Source organism: Solea solea, chromosome 17 (genome assembly GCF_958295425.1).
Source record: "Solea solea chromosome 17, fSolSol10.1, whole genome shotgun sequence".
In the NCBI taxonomy this organism is placed as follows: Eukaryota; Metazoa; Chordata; class Actinopteri; order Pleuronectiformes; family Soleidae; genus Solea; species Solea solea.
Genome location: NC_081150.1, coordinates 24,830,382 through 24,850,381, shown reverse-complemented (window position 1 = coordinate 24,850,381; position 20,000 = coordinate 24,830,382). Strand labels below are relative to the sequence as shown.

At 43.4% G+C, this 20,000-nt stretch overlaps 1 protein-coding gene across 2 annotated transcripts in view; it reads right to left on the bottom strand.

Moving 5' to 3' along the window:
- Positions 1-15,440: 15,440 nt before the first annotated feature.
- slc5a9 (solute carrier family 5 member 9) overlaps positions 15,441-20,000 on the bottom strand; it is a 9,346-nt gene continuing 4,786 nt past the window's right edge. The window contains exons 9-15 of one of the 2 annotated variants that reach the window (XR_009233574.1): positions 19,366-19,501; positions 19,107-19,214; positions 18,873-19,023; positions 18,475-18,643; positions 18,177-18,392; positions 16,838-17,191; positions 15,441-15,519 (exon numbers count right to left, since the gene is read on the bottom strand). Coding sequence is in view for 1 of the 2 variants with exons in the window: in XM_058612555.1 (XP_058468538.1) it covers positions 16,889-17,191; positions 18,177-18,392; positions 18,475-18,643; positions 18,873-19,023; positions 19,107-19,214; positions 19,366-19,501 (1,083 nt within the window). In the remaining variant the exon portion in view is untranslated. Of the gene's footprint in view, positions 15,520-16,259; positions 17,192-18,176; positions 18,393-18,474; positions 18,644-18,872; positions 19,024-19,106; positions 19,215-19,365; positions 19,502-20,000 lie in introns of those variants that run through there. The other variant, XM_058612555.1, reaches the window with a different exon arrangement.

Genomic DNA, 20,000 nt, shown 5'->3' with positions numbered 1-20,000 from the left:
TACACTGGCTCCACCCACAGTTTAGAATTCAATTTAAAATCCTCCTCCTCACGTACAAAGAACTTAATGGTCAGGCCCCTTCATACCTGAAAGACTTAGTCTTACCTTATCACCCTAACAGACCACTTAGGTCACAAAATACAGGTTTAACTTGTCGTTCCCAGAGTCTGAAAGAGCAGAATGGGAGGCAGAGCCTTCAGTTACCAGGCTCCTCCTCTCCTGTGGAACCAGCTTCCAATGACGGTTCGGGAGGCTGAGCCTCTCTCTGTATTTAAAGTTAGACTTAAAACTTTCCTTTTTGATAAAGCTTATAGGTAGAGCTGGTTCAGGGAAACCTTGCAGGAAGTGTAGGCACTGCTGGGCTTTCTTCACCAGGGAGGTGGTGTGAAGTGTCCAGCTGAGGTTGTCTGTGATGTGCACCCCCAGGAACTTGGTACTGCTGACAACCTCCACCGTTGTGATGAGGAGTGGTGTGTGGCTGGGTCGGGATCTTCTGAAGTCGACGATGATCTCTTTTGTCTTGTCAACATTCAGGAGCAGGTTGTTCACCCTGCACCAGTCCACCAGATGTCGCACTTCCTCTCTGTAGGCCACTTCGTTGTTGTCCTGAATGAGGCCCACAACTGTTGTGTTGTCCGCATATTTCAGGATGTGGTTGGTGTTGTACCTGGGAAGACAGTTGTGGGTCATCAGGGTGAACAGTAGGGGGCTCAGGACGCAGCCCTGTGGGGAACCGGTGCTCAGGGAGATGACACTTGAGGTATTGTTACCCACACAGACACGGACTGGGTTCTGTCGGTGAGGAAGTCCAGCAGCCAGTTGCACAGGGGGATGTTGAGGCCCCAGTTAGTGCCTTGAGATAATGTATGTTATGATTTGGCGCTATACAAATAAAATTGAATTGAATTGAATTGAATTGAACTCACAACTGACAGGATTCCACGTCTTGTTGTTTTCTGAGGTTTCAGCCCACTAAGTTCCGAGCGCCCGTTCCATGGGAAGTCGAGATTCAGAGTCTTGACCTCTTTAGCTCTTTCATTAATTCTTCGGTGCAAAAGGTGGCAGTGCTTCCCGGGTCAAGGAAAGCGTACGTCTGCACAACATTGGTTCCTTTGCAGAGCTTGACTTGAACAGGAACAATGGACAGCTTACATGCCTCGTTACCGGCCCCAACAAGGCTACCAGCATCCAAGGAGATGAGGCTTGATGTGACCTCCGCTGATTCTCCAGCAGGTTCTCCAAAATCTCTTTTGTTGATCTGAGATTTCACCTTTTCTTTCAAACTGATGTGTAGAATGCTTGGGTGGTTTTGATGGCAAGTTTGACATGTCATTCTGTTTTTACAATATTTGCTCATGTGCCCTTTTCCCAAACATCCAAAGCACAGACCTTTAGTTTTCATAAACTCAACCTTTTCGTTATTGTGTTTACTCTTTATGACACCACAAAACTCAGAAGAGTGGTCTTTGCGACAGTATAGGCAGGGCTTCTCAAAGGAGCTTGAGGGTTTCTTGTTTTTTAAAACAAGAAACTGTTGGTCTAAAGGCTTTTTGTGTTGGCCTTTTTGCCTTTAGTGCACCTTTGTTTTCAGTTACATCATGTATGTCACCAAAAAAGGGATCCAGAATGACTTGTGGCTGTCTTTCGACAAACTCAACAAGATCTTTAAACTTTGCTCGCCTTTTGCTCCTTTCTTGAACATCACAGCTGATTGATCTCCATCTATCTCGGAGCTTAAAGGGCAATTTGGATATCATTGTCCTCAAGTGAGATGGTGTCTCCAGCTCTTCCATAAGATGAACTTCTTTCATTATATTGAAGCAGCTTCGCAGAAACAGCGCATACGACCCTAATGCTGGTCTATCTTCTGCTTTTATTGAGGGCCAACTCAGGACCTTATCCATGTGTGCAGATGCCAGCTTCATTTCATTGCCAAAATGCCATTCAAGTTGCTCTTTTGCTTTTTTAAACCCCCTTGCTGGGTCCATGTTGAGAAAGCTACAAACCAGCTGGTTGGGTTCTCCCTTTGTGTATTGCTCCAGGTAGAACAATTTGTCCTGCACATTTTCCACTTTGCGTTCTATTCCTTGTTCAAATGCCATAATGAATGATCTGTACTGTAGGGCATCGCCGTAAAATGTAGGAATTTCTCTGGTCGGAAGTAGAGCTGCTTGGTGTTGCTTTACAAGCAATTCAGTTATTTAGTTTTGTTTTCTTATGACATCAGTGAGAATGTTTTCTTCACTTTTATTTGACTTTGCTATTAAATTTGGCTTTACGGAGGGGAGCTTGGTATATCCATATCTCTGCAGTTCTTACAGACCTATCTCTCTGATAAACGTTGATGCTAAGATCCTTGCTAAGGCTCTTGCCCGCCGTCTAGAAAATGTTCTCCCATACATCATTTCAGAGGAGCAAACTGGATTTATAAAGGGACGTCAGCTTTTTTACAATGTGCGCACTTTGTTAAACATCATCTATTCCAAAACTACCGCTTCAACCCCTGAAGTAGCTATTTCTTAATGACGCTGAGAAGGCATTCGATAGGGTTGAATGGGACTACCTGCTTGCTGTACTGCGTAAATTTGGGTTTGGCAATGGTTTTATCTCATGGATACGGCTTCTTTACACATCCCCACAGGCCAGTATTTTCACCAATGGCATTCAGTCCAGATATTTTACTCTGTCTCGTGGCACTCGGCAAGGGTGTCCTTTATCTCCCTTACTTTTTGCACTCGCTATAGAGCCGTTGTCATTACATTTGAGGTCTTCCTCTATTTTTACTGGGATATCCAGATTAGGAATGGAATTCAAATTATCCCTTTATGCTGATGATTTGCTGTTATATGTCTCTGACCCTGGCCGATCATTACCAGCAATTTTATCCTTTCTACATAAATTTGGGTCTTTTTCTGGCTATAAGGTTAATACTGCTAAAAGTGACTGTTATCCTGTTAATGCCTCAGCATTACAAATGGATCAAGCTAACTTCCCTTTCAGATTGAGCCCTTCTGGCTTTAGGTATTTAGGGATCAATGTAACTAGATCATTAACCACTCTTTCATCTGCTAACTGCTAATTTAAGCCCATTAATGGCTAAAATTAAATCTGACCTACAAAGATGGAAGAGTTTGCCTTTATCGCTTGTGGTAAGAATTAATACAGTTAAAATGAATATCCTGCCCAAATTTCTGTTCTTATTTCAATGTCTTCCTCTTTTTCTACCTAAGCGCTTTTTAAGACCACTGATCAGGATATTTCTAGTTTTTTATGGTGTGGGAAGGTCCCAATAATATGCAAGTCCATCCTTCAGAGATGTAAGCTAGATGCTGGACAGTCTGAAAATACACATGGCAATACTGTCCAGCCGGATGCAGGTTATACTCTGTTTGCATCGGCTGTGTTTTCCATGTTGATTTGAACATATATACAGACACAGATCACTGGCTGTTACATTGGCACCATACAGTATCTATGGTTTGGTATAAACATATAAACACCTAACACCCTCTATACCTATCCCAGTAACTTGGCTTAGCGGCTAACGTGGCTCATCATACAGTCATACTCATCATACAGTTAGCATTAGCTTTAGCATTAGCGTCAGCTTCAGAGTTACAGGGATAACTTACAACAAAACATAATTTAGGATGACAGGAATACTCGGCCAACTTCCTCACCACCTTTATAACTCTGTGGTGTTACTCTTTTATATGTCTATTTGACCCGTTTCCCTTCTGCTTACCTGACAATACACATGGCAATACACATCGTTACACAACGTTTCTGTCCAGCCGGATGCAGGTTATACCCTGTGTGCATCGGCTGTGTTTTCCCTTGACAGAGATGCTCATTTGAGGGGATACTCCCTTTTGTGGCGTAAAGGCGCCACTACACCCCTGTATTGCCTAATTGCAGAAACTAGAGCACAGTGATTGTTTTAGATAAAACAGAACATATTAATAACATGAAATAACAAAAATATTAATAACATGAAATATTAAATAACAAAAATATATGGGTGTCCCTTTTTATAACAATATGAACTTATAGTCCTCACACTGCTATCTTACGACAGCTCGCCTATCACTAAAATCAAGGCTGCCTGGGAAACTGAGCTACAGTACCACACAAGCTCATCCTGTGCCCATCTCTCACTCATATAGTTCAAGGTTGTGTACAGAGTTAATTTTTCCAAGGCCCTTCTGTCACAAATGTATCATACTGTCAGTGACATTTGTGACAAATGTCATACCTCTCCCTGCAATCTGACTCACATGTTCTATTCTTGCCCATTAGTGTTATCTTTCTGGCAGAAGTTGTGCAATACCATTTCCAAAATACTTTTGCTAACTGTAAAGGCTTCTCCCTATATTGCCATATTTGGATGTCCAGAGGATTATAGTAGATACAACTCTGTGCAATTGGATATTATTGCTTTCACTTCTCTATTGGCAAGGCGACATCTTCTTTTCTGCTGGAAATCTACTACAGCTCCTTCCAGTACCCAATGGCTCCGGGACGTTATGTCATTTCTGAAGCTTGAAAAAATTCAATATTCACTGATATCTGATTCTGCTAAATTTTATTCTAAGTGGCAGTCTCTCTTAGATTTTTTCAGGTCTCTTTCATCCTTATCTCTCGATTGACGGATCCCCCTGTAGTTAGTTGGATTATGTTTTGTGAAAAAATGTATAAGCTTTATGAATATTTGTTTGGATTTTGTTCACCTTGAAAGAGGAAAAAAAAAAGAAGAAAGTAATGGTTCTTCTACTGCTCCTTTGTGATGTACATTACATTACATTACATCTCTTCATGCTCCCCATCCGCCACGTTTTCCCTTCCATCTTCTGTTCTTTCCACTTCATACACCCATAAGTTTTGGCTCGGACCAGTCCTTATGATCTGCCTTCTTTTCCTCTTCACTTGAAAGTAGGTTTTGCACAGTCTTTTGCAACTCAATGAATTCCTCCACATATTTATTGAAAGCCTCTGCATGTTTGACGATATTTTCTTTACTTTCTCCAGTCTCCAGTAAAGCATTTATTTCGTTCTTTTTCCGCGTTATGGTTTTTCCTATCACAGCTACGCCGATGACACCCAACTCATTCTCTCTTTTCCCAGCTCCGAAACACATGTAGCAGAATGGATCTCCGCTTGTCTGACCGACATCTCTCAGTGGATGTCTGACCATCACCTGAAACTCAATCTCGACAAGACCGAGTTTCCTTTTCTCCCAGGAAAGGGCTCTCCCACCACAGACCTGACCATCACCCTCGACAACTCTGTGGTAACTCCTTCTCATACCACAAGGAACCTGGGTGTGACACTTGATGACCATCTCTCCCTCACTGCCAACATTGCTGCAACAGCTCGATCTTGCAGATACATGTTGCACAACATCAGGAGGATACGACCTCTTCTAACCCAGAAGGTAATGGTCCAGGCTCTTGTCATCTCACGCTTGGACTACTGCAACTCCCTCCTGGCTGGTCTCCCTGCGTGTGCCATACGACCTCTGCAACTCATCCAGAATGCAGCAGCTCGACTGGTCTTCAACTTACCAACCGCTCCTCCGCTCCCTTCACTGGGTTCCTGTAGCTGCTTGCATCCGCTTCAAGACTCTAGTGCTTGCGTTCCATGCTACAAACGGATCCGGTCCAGCCTACATGGGGATCACATCCAGGATGGAGTGTATTTGTTGTTAAAACCAGACCTGAACCAGGTTTGTGTGTCAGTACCTCAGACAGTCTTAAAAAGAAGAAACCAGCTGAACTGTGCCTTTAACAGGACACGGTGATTTCACTGTGTGTGTGTGTGTGTGTGTGTGTGTGTTTTTCTTTAAATCCTACATTCACTTTAACTTCAGTGACACAAAGTGACCACACGAGGCAGCAGTAGAGCAGCAGTGAGTGAGTCTTTGTGTTTCAGGCTGGTTCACTCTTGTTTACCTTCAGCTTTATTGATTTTTCTCATAATGAAGGAAACACTGCTCTCTTTTTCTCTGCTCAGCTCCTCCTCCTCCTCCTCACTTCCGTGGCTTTAATGACCAGCAGGGGGCGTGTCCTCACTCAGACAACTCACTTCTTTGTTTTTCCATTGGGTAACCCTAACCCTAACCCTGTTAGTGGTTTATAATAAAGTTGCATAAGTGAGGGGAACGGTTGCTAATGATGCTAACATTATCACAAAAACATGATGTTAAAACCCCACAAATACCTTCTCATGTTTAACACCTTCTGTCACCATGATGACCTCAGATCCTCACCAAAGAAGAGTATGCCCGCTGGCTGCAGTGCCACCTGGAGGCTGAGATGGCCATTCAGGGCAGAGAGGAGCTGCTGTCTCGAAAACAGGTCATTTATCTTCCTTTATTTCACAGTTTTTCTCCTCAGGTGACGTCGTGTTAAATCACTGTGATTGGCCGTCAGCTCAGCCAATCACAGCAGAGATGAACCAAGACAAACAAATGCAGCTACAGTGGAAACAGCATCGTATGTTTTTAACTAGGGCTGGGGGCGATATGGCATATCGATATCGAGCGATATCGATAATTATTGATCATTTTTCATGACCTATTAAAAATGAAGAATACTTTTTTTTCCTCTTATTTGAATCACTACAGTTATCAATCAGACCACAGAGGAAAATAGTAATGTCAAGCACGTTCATGAGATTTTTAAAACCAAACTTCTCAGCTGTGCTGACAGAAGCATGACTATGGCTCTGTCTTTGTAACGTTTACATGTTTTATCACACAGCACTGTTGTACAGAGCCTGTGTAATCCAGAGGGTGTGAGCGATGAAGATGTTAGAATAAGTTTGTTGATAATAAGTAATAAGCTCTTGGTGTGTAATCGTTAAGTAACCACAAAACTGCCACTGGCGAGGTTATGTGTTTTTTTTACTAACAATCTCTTAGCTCTCAGCGCTCGTTCTCACCTCTGCTCGCTCGACGTTCTCATGCTGCTGTTGTGAGTGAGACACGGGGAAGCAAACATGACTGTTTGTGATTGGCTGTTTGACTCTGACCATGCTACAGGCTGCTAGCATTGTAGCAACTGGGTGACGAGGGAGAGGCTGAGTTTGAACCTGCTTCGTCTATTTTTCTAGCGCTTTTTTGTCAAATGTTTTTCTATTGATATCGTGGAAGCTTTTTCTGGAACTCCTTTGGTTGAGATAGTGACTCTTTAAGTTTTGTTTGTTGAACGCTCAAACACTTTTGATTGAGACACTGACTCGTCAAGCCTTGCTTGGTTATGTTCAAACTCTTTTAGTTGAGAATTTAAGTTGGTGTTTGTCCCGAGTGCACAATAAACTGTGGAACTTTCACTACGTCCTCTCTGTCTGCATTTGTGCTCAGAAACCCCCATCGTGACATCCACTTGGTAGCCGATGCCCAAGGCTTTGTTGTCTTTGTCCCTCATTTGATATGGAAGAATTAAGGTTTTACCTTGTTTCTCTGTTAGACCTTCTGTCTCCATTCCTTGCCTCCCACTTTGCCCTGACCGTACCCATGCTTTCAAGATCTCTTCAACATTTGCTGTGATTTTGTCAAGTCTATTTAGGTCGTTCTGGGAGGTTAAGAGATCATCCACATAACTGTCCTCTTCAATGACTGCGCTCATCCTCCAAGTGAATAAAGTTCGTCAGGCGTGCTGTTTCCCTCATAGCCAACTGAGCAATGCAACCAGCAGGTCTGTCCCCAATGCTGACTCTGGTAATTGCATATTCCCTTATCTCTTCATCTGGGATGTCCCTCCAGAGGAACCTGTGAAGATGCATCTCATGCTCCTCCAGCCATACAGAGTTGTAAATCTTTTTGATGTCTCCTAGGGATGCATGGATCCCTTCTCTGAACCTCAGCAGGACAGCTCTGATAGGGTTGAGAACGTCTGGTCCCTTCAGAAGAACATCTTTCATACTCACGCCTTTGTATTTCTGGCTGCTATTCCATACAATACGAACTGGTGTTGTCACTGAATGAGGGTTTGGCGCCACCAGGTGGCTTATGTACCACACTGGTCCGTTCCACTTGTCCATGATTTTGTTGGTGAGTTTCATGGCTGCGCCTCGTTTGACAATTTCATTAATCTGGGTAGCATATGCAACTTTCCAGTCTGGCTCTCTACTTAGTTGCTTTTCCATCCTTAAGAAACAAGCCTGGACTGCACCTTTGTTGTTTGGGAGAGAGGCAGGATCTTCCGTCCAAGGATACTTTGCATCCCAATGTGGAGCTGCTGTGTGAGCATCCCCCTTCTTGTAGGTGAGGCCTCCTTTAATGATCTCAAGCTCCCTCTCCTCTGACAGGGTCATTTCTTTTCCTCCTGGTGGACAGTTTCCACATTTCTGCTCACATGCAGCTCCGATGCTGTCCCAATGCCACCACTCAAGGAACTCACGGTTATTGGCAGCTGTAAATTTGGTCTGAGCAACATCCTCCTGCTGTAGTTGGGCTGTGTCAGTTGTTGGACTTGTGATTTCTTGATATATGGCAGCTGCTGCGCTCATGGAGCGAGCAAAGTGTGTTTTGGACTCATATGCTGCAACCTCCACTTCTTCAAACAAGTTGGGATGTGCTCCACCCACTGTCTTCCTTAATGGACTCTCCCACAAGACGAGGTCTCCGATGATTTTTACCCTCTGGGGAGCCAGTCTTCCCTCTCGGTGGCTTATGAGAAGTTCAACCTCTTTTGGCCTTTCCAATTCTTTAAGTTTGACTTCTGGGAAGATTTTTTTCAGATTCTCAGGTTCAATTACTTGATGCACTCTGGTGATTTCATCCAAGTCGTAGCAGACCATTTCATGAGCTCTCCCTTTAGGAGTCTTGACTCTGACTTTGAGGAGATACCTTTGTGTGTTCACCTTCATGGTCATTCCACCAACTCATGCACAACTAAAGTTATCTTCTCATTTCTTAACCTCAGTCTTTCAGCAGCCTTATGGGTAATGTAGTTTGTACCTGTAGCAAGATCAATTATGTTAAAATAATTTAGATCTGCAGGAAGGAGATCGGAGTCAGCTCAAAATCCAAACAAGGGTTTAATCTTGTACAAGAGGAGTATTCACAAAGCAACACACAGACCTGTTACAAAGTGAAGACTCACTGTCTTGAAAGAAACACATGGTATTTATCTGTCTCTGTAGGAATGTTATCACCCTGCCATAAAGTGAAGTCTCACCTTGTAGGAAGTGATAACATTGAGTATATATGTCCTAAAACAGTTCAAAGGCTCACTGGTCACAGATCACATCAAACAGTTACACTGAACATTTCTCTTCATGTAGTACATGAAGTACATCATTTCCATCACATATCCCTCCTGTTTATGCTGATTTCCAGCATAATAATAACAAATGTTGTGGAGTGTGAGAGTGAAAACCCTATCAGGCAGTTCAAAACATTCTAATTATCCATTTTCCTTCTAGATAGGGAAACTCTCTCACGGTCCCGCTGCCCCGGCAACCACACGCAGGTACTCCATTTGACAAAGCACAAAAGCATAAATTCAGAAGCATTTTGATTATATTGTTACCCCAAAACAAAACACAAGTGCCCTCACCAGGCTAGTCAACCCCTCGGGCTTGGCAACGGACCTTCCTCAACTACCTCTACAGATAGGGTGGTTAATCAATCCAATGCCTTAGTGATGCTGCCATCAGGTGCTGTATTATTAGGAATAAATGTACAACACATTTGCAGCGACCTGATTTCTGGCTTTAAACTTGTCTGGAACACCTTGAGGAACACCAATTGCATCTATATACATTTTGTTATCAAACTATCCTGCTGGTGCATTTCTCTTTATAATACTCCATGAGTATTCACACGTATGTTAGGCATCTCTCGTTTACCTCAGGACACAGGGAGGATTCTCGCTCTTGATACCAAACAAGGCAGTCTTTTTCAACCCCCAAAAATTTATTTTCCAAGGTTTGGCTCTCACGAGGCCCCCTGTGACGGCCACAGCTCTAGGCTGTCCCGGAAACTAAATCTATCACTTAATTGTGACAATAGCACACGTATTATCGCTGCACCTCTCCTAGTGTCCCACGTAGATTGTGTTCCTATTGATCTTTTCCTCATTTTATCATGTACCTGGGCTTGTGTCACTATATTTAAAATAAGGAATGCAATTGTGGTCATACATGAAACAGTTATTAAACACAGCTTTAATTCCGGCATGGTGAATGCTTCTACTTATCTGACAGGTGAGATGGATCCACGTCTGTCTTTCAGCTATGCGTACTGCTGTGGGTGTAGACAGTAGTACTTGATAGGGCCCTTCCCAGCGTGAAGCTGACTGAATTCTTCCGCCTCAGGACTTTGATGAACACCCAATCTCTTAACAGTCATAAAAAGTAAAAAACTCAAACAAGTTTTTTTTTTTATCAGTTTATACCAATCTCTCCAACACTAAAAACCCAAAAGCACATAAATTCCACCCAAAATACCAAAAAGTAACACCCCGTTTTTCTCATGCAGTTTTATGCCAACTGCCACACCCTTTGAGACTAGCCTACCACAAAAACTATACCTAAATTAAATAAGCCATTTCCTTAAACTCTATTTTATTCAACTTTATTTTATTATTATCATCACTATTACTATTCTATTACTATCTATATTATTTTCCCAACTGTTAATCTGGATTATAAATGTTTCCCTGCGTCCTTATCCTCAGTTTTAATGTCCAATCCTGTAGTGATCTTTGGCATCGAGCATCTTTCTGAAGCAGTCTGAAAGCTTAGTGAATTCCTCCTTTAACTCCACTTGAAGCATGCTGCTTGCTCCTCTTGAAATGAAGTTGGCCTGTCTGGTGAAGCTGCTTTTTGCAATGGTCCTCTCCTTTTTGAGCTGCTGGACTGACTTCCCCAGGATATCTTCTGCCATTGACTTCTTCTGCGTCAACAGCTTATTACTGGATCTGAAGCCGTTTATCCTCAGGGCCAGGCTGCTCCGAGTGGTTTAAAACTGTCAAGTCCTCCTCTTGTTCAACATCCAAAGGACACAAGGACAACTCCAATTTCCGACTCAATCATTTTTATTTTCCTTTCGGCTTTGTCAGTTGATTGGTCAGTAAATTAGGTTGTAAACCTTTCAAGACAGAAACAAAAGTTACAATTTACATTTTTTAATGCATTTTAAATGTATTAAACACTTACGCTTTTTAAATAGAATAAAGAAAATCGAATTTCATGAATTTTCAAATTTTTTTAGTCAAGTTTTAACATTTAACTTTTTACTATCCTTTCGTATCTTTACACTTTTAATTTTTCTAACTCAAAATGAAATATTGTTTCAGCACAAACCCATTTAACATAAATCAATGCAGTCAATGCTGCAATGTGTTCTTTAAGCTATCCATACAGTAGTTAAACATAAACTTTTTTAATTTTAAGCAGCATTTCAAACACCATGGAAGTAAATAAAATATTTCACCGACCATTGGCGTCTTTGGACTGAACCTATGAGTGAACTTGGAGGTCTTCTCTCTGAAGTTTGTTTGAATGACTGAGTCCCTCAGTGTCTTCACAGGTGCTCCAAATCAGTGACAATGACTGATCAGGTGACAGGTTTGCTGCTGCTGCTGGTGAACTCTGGGAAGTGTAGTTCTTCGAGACCCATCCTGAGAGTCTGCTCAACACCCACACCAAAGTCCATAAAGGAAATCAGTGATTTTGACAGTTCAAAACCAGTGCTGGTCCACTGCTGCCTCGTGTGGTCACTTTGTGTCACTAAAGTCAATCTGAACAAAGGAATTTTTAATGCTGAAGTGACAAAATAAAGAGTGCTTTGATGTTAAAATCACTGATTTTCTCTATGGACTTTGGTGTGGGAGAGCATGAGAATGGAATAATGAATACAGACTGCTGCCACCTGCTGGTCTGTAGAGTTATTGCATGTCACATTTGCACAGTGTCGTCTCTAGTTTTTGTTTTCTGTTAAACTTTAAAATCTTCTTCACCTCAGTCTGAGATGTTTTTATCCCGACTGTAAAATAAACCGTGGACGTTAATCGTCTGGTCCTGCAGGGGCGACAGGCATTGAGGACTGTCTGCAGGACAGCGTCCCTGAGACCATGGCTTCCCTGCGCCAGGCCGGGCTGCACATAGAGGTGCTGACGGGGGACAAACAGGAAACGGCCGTAAACACTGCGTATGCCTGTAAACAGCTGGATCCTGAGGGAGAGATTCTGACACACAAATAAAAAATCTAGAAATAGGTTTAGAAATGTTTGCATTTTTAAACAGAGAGTTCAAACACCAATTGTGTTTATAAACAGCCTGTCATTAGTTAGCTTAGCTTAGCATAAAGACAACAACAGTTGGACTTCACTGATTCACCCCGACCTGTCCTGTCACGTCTCTGCTCTAAGCCCCGCCCCCAAAACCCTGTAAGTCCAGTTTTTATAACCTTACATTTTCACATTTCTGTGTCTCTGTGTCTCCGTGCCTCTGTGTGTCTGTGTCTCTGTGTCTCTGTGTCTCCGTGCCTCTGTGTCTCTGTGTCTCCGTGTCTTGGTGCTGGAGGAGAGTTTATATTATATCCAGGCCAAATTCTTCTGCAGCTCCATGGATCAGGCTGCAAAGACCTTCCACCCTGCAAACCTGGCACCTTTCAATTCAATTCAATGTTATTTGTATAGCGCCAAATCATAACAGACATGATCTCAGGTCTGTACATTGACAACATCAAGGAGAGCAGAGAAACACAACAGTTCACACAATGAGCAAACACTAGGCATCAGTGGAGAGAAAAAACTCCCTCTTAACAGAAGAAGAAATCTCTGACAGAACCAGGCTCAGAGATGTGCAGTCATCTGCCTCGACCGGTCGGGGTGAAAGGAAAATGGGGGACAGAGGAGAGGTGGGGGACAGAAAGGGGGGAGAGAAAGGACAAGAGGGAAATGAGGTAGAGACAGAAGAGAGAGAGAGACCAGCAGCATTACTTTCGACATCCTCCTCCTCCTCCTCCTCCTCCCACTCCACGCCTTTTGTGGTGCACTGGCCGGGTCTGGTCATGTATGGGCGGACCTTAGCCTTGGCTCTGGACAAGAGTTTGGAGGATAAGTTTCTCTGCCGCTCCACACCGCTGCAGAAGAGCATGGTCATCAAACTGGTGCGGAACAAGCTGAAGGTCATGACCCTGGACATAGGTGACTGTCACACACACACACACACACACACACACACACACGTGTTAGTCTTTACACGGATGAGTTAAAACAGTTAAAACAGTTAAACCAGTTTAGACGAGAGAAAAGAGAAAATGACTTTTCATTTCAGATAAAACCTGCTTTATTTCTTTATATGAATTCATATTTACGTGCGTTACAAACAATCACATTCACTATAAATATGGGCTGAGTATCACCACCAATTCCCTGAATCGATTCAATTCCGATTTAATTAGGAATGTTTCAGTAACGATAGAATAAAAACATTTTTACAGAATGAATCTGTTAATTATACAAAGATTCCTCACAGCTGGCATATGGAAAATGTTTGTGACTGTAACAGAATCCAGTTACAGTCACATGACCAGCACTCTGATCACATGACATTCAAGTGCTACATTTAGTAGCGAGGTAGAATGCATCATTGAATTGAATTGAATTAAATCAGAAAATAGCATTTGTTGTTGCCGGGTAAAGTCTGAAAATAGGTTTGCGCTGCAAGCACTCGTTCAACGCACGTCTTATTCACGCGGCCAACCTCGTCGTTTAGTCTTGTGAGATTAATGAGAGTGAAGCTTTCACACTGCAGTAATTCATTATCATATTATTAAATAGAAGGTCCATTTTATCCATGAATCCAGTTTTTGGACACAGTCCTAGTCATAAAACTGAAACATTTTTATATAAAATGTATTTGTTATATAATATTTATAATATTTAGTGTATTTGACAAATGTATTCAATGTAATAAATGTGTTGATTATCAATGCAACAGCTTTTGAAAGCAGATACTTTTATATCATGATGTGATGAACTCTAACGGCTTTTCTGTTACCGTCGTAACCTTTGTTTGCTGCTTATTAGCGACTCGTCACTAATAAGCACACACACTCGCTAGTAGAACGCAAAGACACACACACACACACACACACACACACACACTTCATTCATCATGGATTTGGTGCAAACGTACGTCACTCTTCAAACCTCAGTTTGCGTCGGCAGCATTTCAAACATTGTTTACGTCAGCGGCTTAAAAGGCGAAGATGGCGGTGCTTTGTGTGAAGTCACTTTTTTGTAGTTCTATGAATGATCTGTCAATATCATTGAAAGGCGGGGACAACAATTATTGTGGCACGGGTCATTTGGGAAATACTTTGGTTTTATTTTTATTTTCAGTATTGGGTTACAGAGGAGGTAACACCTATTGCTCCCAACTAGACTTGATTGTTTGGACTTGCTATTATATGTATTTTTTGTAAATAGCATTTCTTCCACTAGCACTGTGTGCACCTTGGGTTGGATGATTCAAAGGGCCACACAACATCAGCCCATCGACCACGCCATCATTTGTTTGGTTAAATTAAAAAAGCTTTACTTTTCCTCAAATTGTAGGGAAAAAAAGTGTTTCAGAAAGTTAGAAATTTCAAAATTTCAATTTCAATACAATACTCGTCTATGCTGTGAAAAAAACCCTGATGAAGATGATGATGAACATTCACTCAGGCACAGCGCAGACCTCAGCCTGTCATTTAGTGAGTATGAACAGCTCCTACTGCTCTTTTCTGTCTTCATCCATGTTGTGGTGTAGTTGTCAGTAAAACCACATGGTGGCGTCACCTGCATATAAAAGAGCCATGATGACAGTTCCTGTTTGATCTCAGGTGACGGCATGCAGGTCAGAAAGTTTTTACATTACAATTAAAATATTTGAATCTGTGGATGTTTCTGGAAATGACTTTGTGTCAGAAAACGACTGGTGCAAGCGAGGATTATTTTAGATTAGCGGGGATTAGCAGAAACAGTGCAGTGGCTGTTTGTTGTAATGTCTCTGTGGTCCTGCAGGCGGTGATGGCGAGCGACTTCCCGCTCCCACGTTTCCGTAATCTTCAGAAGCTTCTTCTGGTCCATGGACGCTGGTGCTACTCTCGCCTGGCCAACATGATCCTCTACTTCTTCTACAAAAACGCTGTTAGTGATGGTTATGGAGAACCAACACTAACAGCAGATGCTGCTCACAGTTTATAGTGAGAGGAGGATCAATAAGAGTCGACAGTGATCTTCTTCCTGATGTTTGTCTTTGTGTCTTTGGTTCCTCAGATGTTCGTTGCTCTCATCTTCTGATATCAGTTCTACTGTGGGTTCTCAGGCTCAGCCATGATTGATCAGTGGTATCTCATCTTCTTGAACCTGATGTTCTCCGTCTTCCGTCAACTCATCACTGCCACTCTGGACAAGGACGTGTCAGCAGAGACTCTCCAGCAACTCAGCTCCACATGACGGGCCAGAACTCAGAGGTCAGTCAGTGAAAACTCGTTTTAGCCTCTTCACAAAAGACCTGTGTAATAAAAGTTAACTTGACTTAAAACTGAACTTTGTAAACCACTCACTCTCCCACACCAAAGTCCATAGAGAAAACCAGTGATTTGTGAACATCACACACAGGAGTTGTTGATCCACTGCTGCGTCCATCACTGAGTTCAAATGTCTTGTTCAGATTGACCTTAGTGACACAAAGTGACCACACTAGTCAGCAGAGGACAAGCAGCTCCTGTGTCCCCGCCAGCTAAAATCACTGATTTTCTCTATGGACTTTGGTGTGGGAGAGTGAGTGGTTTACAAACTTCAGTTTGTCCGACATGAACATGTTCTGAAGATTTCGTAGACTTAAACTGACGTAGTGTAGATTTTATTAAATTTCAGTCAGCACTTTTTATTTAACCCCACTTCTGAAAAACTGAACTGTCCCTTTTAAAATGACTAAAAGACATAAGTTTGATTGATTGATGCTCCTGGATGTGTCCGTCTCTCATGTCTGTCTCTGGTGTCCATCTCTGGTGTCCGTCTCTCATGTCTGTCTCTGGTGTCCATCTCTGGTGTCCGTCTCTCATGTCTGTCTCTCATGTCCGCCTCTGGTGTCCGTCTCTGGTGTCCGTCTCTCATATTCATCTCTGGTGTCCGTCTCTCATGTCGATCTCTCAAGTCTGTCTCTCATGTCCGTCTCTCCCGTCAGTCTGGTGTCCGTCCCTTAACCCGTGACATCATCCACATAAACCAGAGGAAAACAAACCAGTTTACTGTCAAAATCTCTACTTCCTACTTCCTGTCTGCCTCTACTTCCTGTCTGTCTCCACTCTACTTCCTGTCTGCCTCTGTCTCGACTTCCTGTCTGCCTCTGTCTCTACTTCCTCTGTCTCCACTCAACTTCCTGTCTGCCTCTGTCTCTACATCCTGTCTGTCTCCACTCTACTTCCTGTCTGCCTCTGTCTCGACTTCCTGTCTGCCTCTGTCTCTACTTCCTCTGTCTCCACTCGACTTCCTGTCTGCCTCTGTCTCTACATCCTGTCTGTCTCCACTCTACTCCCTGTCTGCCTCTGTCTCGACTTCCTGTCTGCCTCCACTCGACTTCCTGTCTGCCTCTGATCCCAACTTCCTATCAGCCTCCACTCGACTTCCTGTCTTGCTCTGTCTGTACTTCCTGTCTGCCTCCACTCGACTTCCTGTCTGCCTTTGTCACTTCCCGTGGTGAGGTCAGTGAATCGGATTGTCTCGTGTGTGAAGTCTTTATTGATAAACACATTTTGTAAAGCTTAAAATGTTGTAATAAAAATATTTTTCATTGGTCAGAAAAACAAATCATGTAAATAAAAGTTTACATCCTGAAAAGTCAGGTTTTCACTTCCTGTCCAGTGGTTTCCTGTCGTGCCTCAGGCAAAGAATCCCCACAGGAAGACATTGATGGCGAGCAGCAGCAGAGCGTTGGCGTCACACACTCGTCTCCAGAACGGATCCTCCTGCAGAGAGTTCAACTCACTGTCCACCACAGCAGGACAAGAACTGGATCCTGTCAGACCACAGAACCTCAGCACCGCTCGCCGCCAACATGGACCTGCCGCGCGCTCTGAGTCAGCGCTGAGGTCAGAGGTCGGCGGGTCAGGGGTCAGATACGGTCCTGTGAGGTCGACACGAGGCTCCTGACTGAACCTGGACCACCAGGTCAGTCTGTGCAGCTGGAGGACAGAAGACCAATAAACGGCTGTTTAAGTCATGTGACAGGAAGTGATGTCACACATGTTCTCTACACAGTCTATAGCTGTGTCCCATTCCAGGGACTGGACCCAACGGAGTGCACAGTCGACCGAACGCTTCAGAGGACCCGGAAGTCAAGTGCTGCCAAATGAGACGGTCCAGTCTACCCTCCCCCTAGCGAGAGATATTGTATGTCTAAATTAATTTGTTAGCTATTATAATTCATATATTTATTGTTTTAATTTGTTTAGTAGTAGTTAGTTTAGTAGGATTGTTTGTAGTCGAATAGTTTTAGTCAGTTTTTGTATTCATTTTAATTGAGTTTAGTTTATTCAAGGATTCAAGGATACACCAGACCTATCCTTCCCAAACAAGCTAACTTCGGCCACATACGTCGGCCTGATACTAAGGAGTCGACGAAGACTGTTTGAATTGGGACAGCCTATGTCGCTGCGCTGTGATGCAATTTGACGACATCCGGCCGACAAATCCACACTCTGTAGGGTCCAGTCCCTGGAATGGGACACAGTCTATATGATAATTAAAGTATTTTCACCCTGCTGCTGAGAACCAACATAACACGACACTCTCACTCTGTGAAAACAGACAGACTTTGTAAAGCACTCACTCTCCCACACACACACACACACACACACACACACACACACTCACTCTCCCACACACACACAATCCGTTGTTCAGATTGACCTCAGTGACACAAAGTGACCACACGAGGCAACAGAGGACCAGCAGCTCCTGTGTCCCTGCAGCAAAAATCACTGATTTTCTCTCTGGACTTTGCTGTGGGAGAATGAGAGTGTGTGTGTGTGTGTGTGTGTGTGTGTGGGAGAGAGTGCTTTACAAACTTCACTTTCAGCCATGTTTTCATGAGTCTGCCAGGTTCTCAGTATCAGGGGCCTGAACTGTCCCTTTAGGGTCAGTATGTGTTGTCCACATGTCCCTCACATGTTCCTCGGGTATGGGGGCGGTGACCAGACTGACAATGACGATGACCATGCTGGTGATAGCCAATAGGATGAGAGCAAAGTACAGGTAGTGAACATCAGCGAGGACGGCAGGTCGAAGGTCAACCTGTCCACAGGCTGGAACCTCGTACGAGAACTCCAGAACCATCCGGATCAGACCAACGAGGAGACCGGACATCAGACCCCAGAACGCTCCCTGACACACACACACACGAACACACACAATTGCAGTGCTATATTTTAAGTGTATTAAATTTGTGTGAGTGAGAGAGACTGACCTGCTCATTGGCTCGTGGCCAGAAGATGGCCATTAAGAAAACAGCTGTAATGGGCGGAGCCAGGAAGCTGGTCACTGATTGGATGTAATCAAACAGCTGACCACTGTTGGCTGTTTGAATGACTGGAATCCACAAGAGACTCACACACACCAGGACCAGGATAAACACTCTGACACACACACACACACACAGCAGTGTTAGGATGAGCAGACGTCACACACACACACACACACACACACACAGACACACGTAAACATTTCTCTGTTATTTATGTAAAATAACAAACAGCGACCTCTAGTGTTCAAACAGTTGCTGCACTGCTGCACCACATGCAACAACTTTAAAGACACAGTGGTGTGTGAGGTGAGTGTGAGGTCAGAGGTCATAGGTCAGCTGACCTTCCTACGATCATGAGCTCCATCTCTGAGGCTTGTGGTCTCGCTCTGTGGTAAAGATCCAGAGTGAACAAGGTGGCACTGCTGTTAAAGATGGACGTCAGAGAGGACATGAGAGCGGCGAGCATGACCGCCAACATCAGACCACGCACACCTGACAACCACAGACACACACAGAGAGAGAGTGAGTGAGAGAGAGACAGACAGAGTGTAGGTGTGTGTGTGCGTGTGACTCACCCACAGGCATCAGCTCCACCACTAGTTTAGGGTAAGCGATGTTAGAGCAGCCGACTGAAGCTCCACACACACTCTGACACACAACTGGATCTACACAACCAACCTCATCTACACACAAACACACACACACATGAACATTTTTATTTGGAATGTATGAATTAAATTAAAATGAATTTTTTATTTTTTTTAAAGTGAAATGTTCCTTTTGCACCACTTTTTTCTTTTATATGAGATTATATGAGATTATAGACGGACTGACCAGGGAAAAGTGTTCTGCTGATCATTCCTGGCATCACGATGAAAAACATGGGCAGAAGTTTGAGGTAACCTCCTAATACACTTCCTCCTTTGGCATGAGACACTGAGCGAGCTGACAGTGACCTCTGAACTATCACCTATGAACACATGAAACACACATGAGACACTCATGAACACATGAGACACTGAGCGAGCTGACAGTGACCTCTGAACTATCACCTATGAACACATGAAACACACATGAGACACTCATGAACACATGAGACACTGAGCGAGCTGACAGTGACCTCTGAACTATCACCTATGAACACATGAAACACACATGAGACACTCATGAACACATGAGACACTGAGCGAGCTGACAGTGACCTCTGAACTATCACCTATGAACACATGAAACACACATGAGACACTCATGAACACATGAGACACTGAGCGAGCTGACAGTGACCTCTGAACTATCACCTATGAACACATGAAACACACATGAGACACACATGAACACATGAGACACTGAGCGAGCTGACAGTGACCTCTGAACTATCACCTATGAACACATGAAACACACATGAGACACTCATGAACACATGAGACACTGAGCGAGCTGACAGTGACCTCTGAACTATCACCTATGAA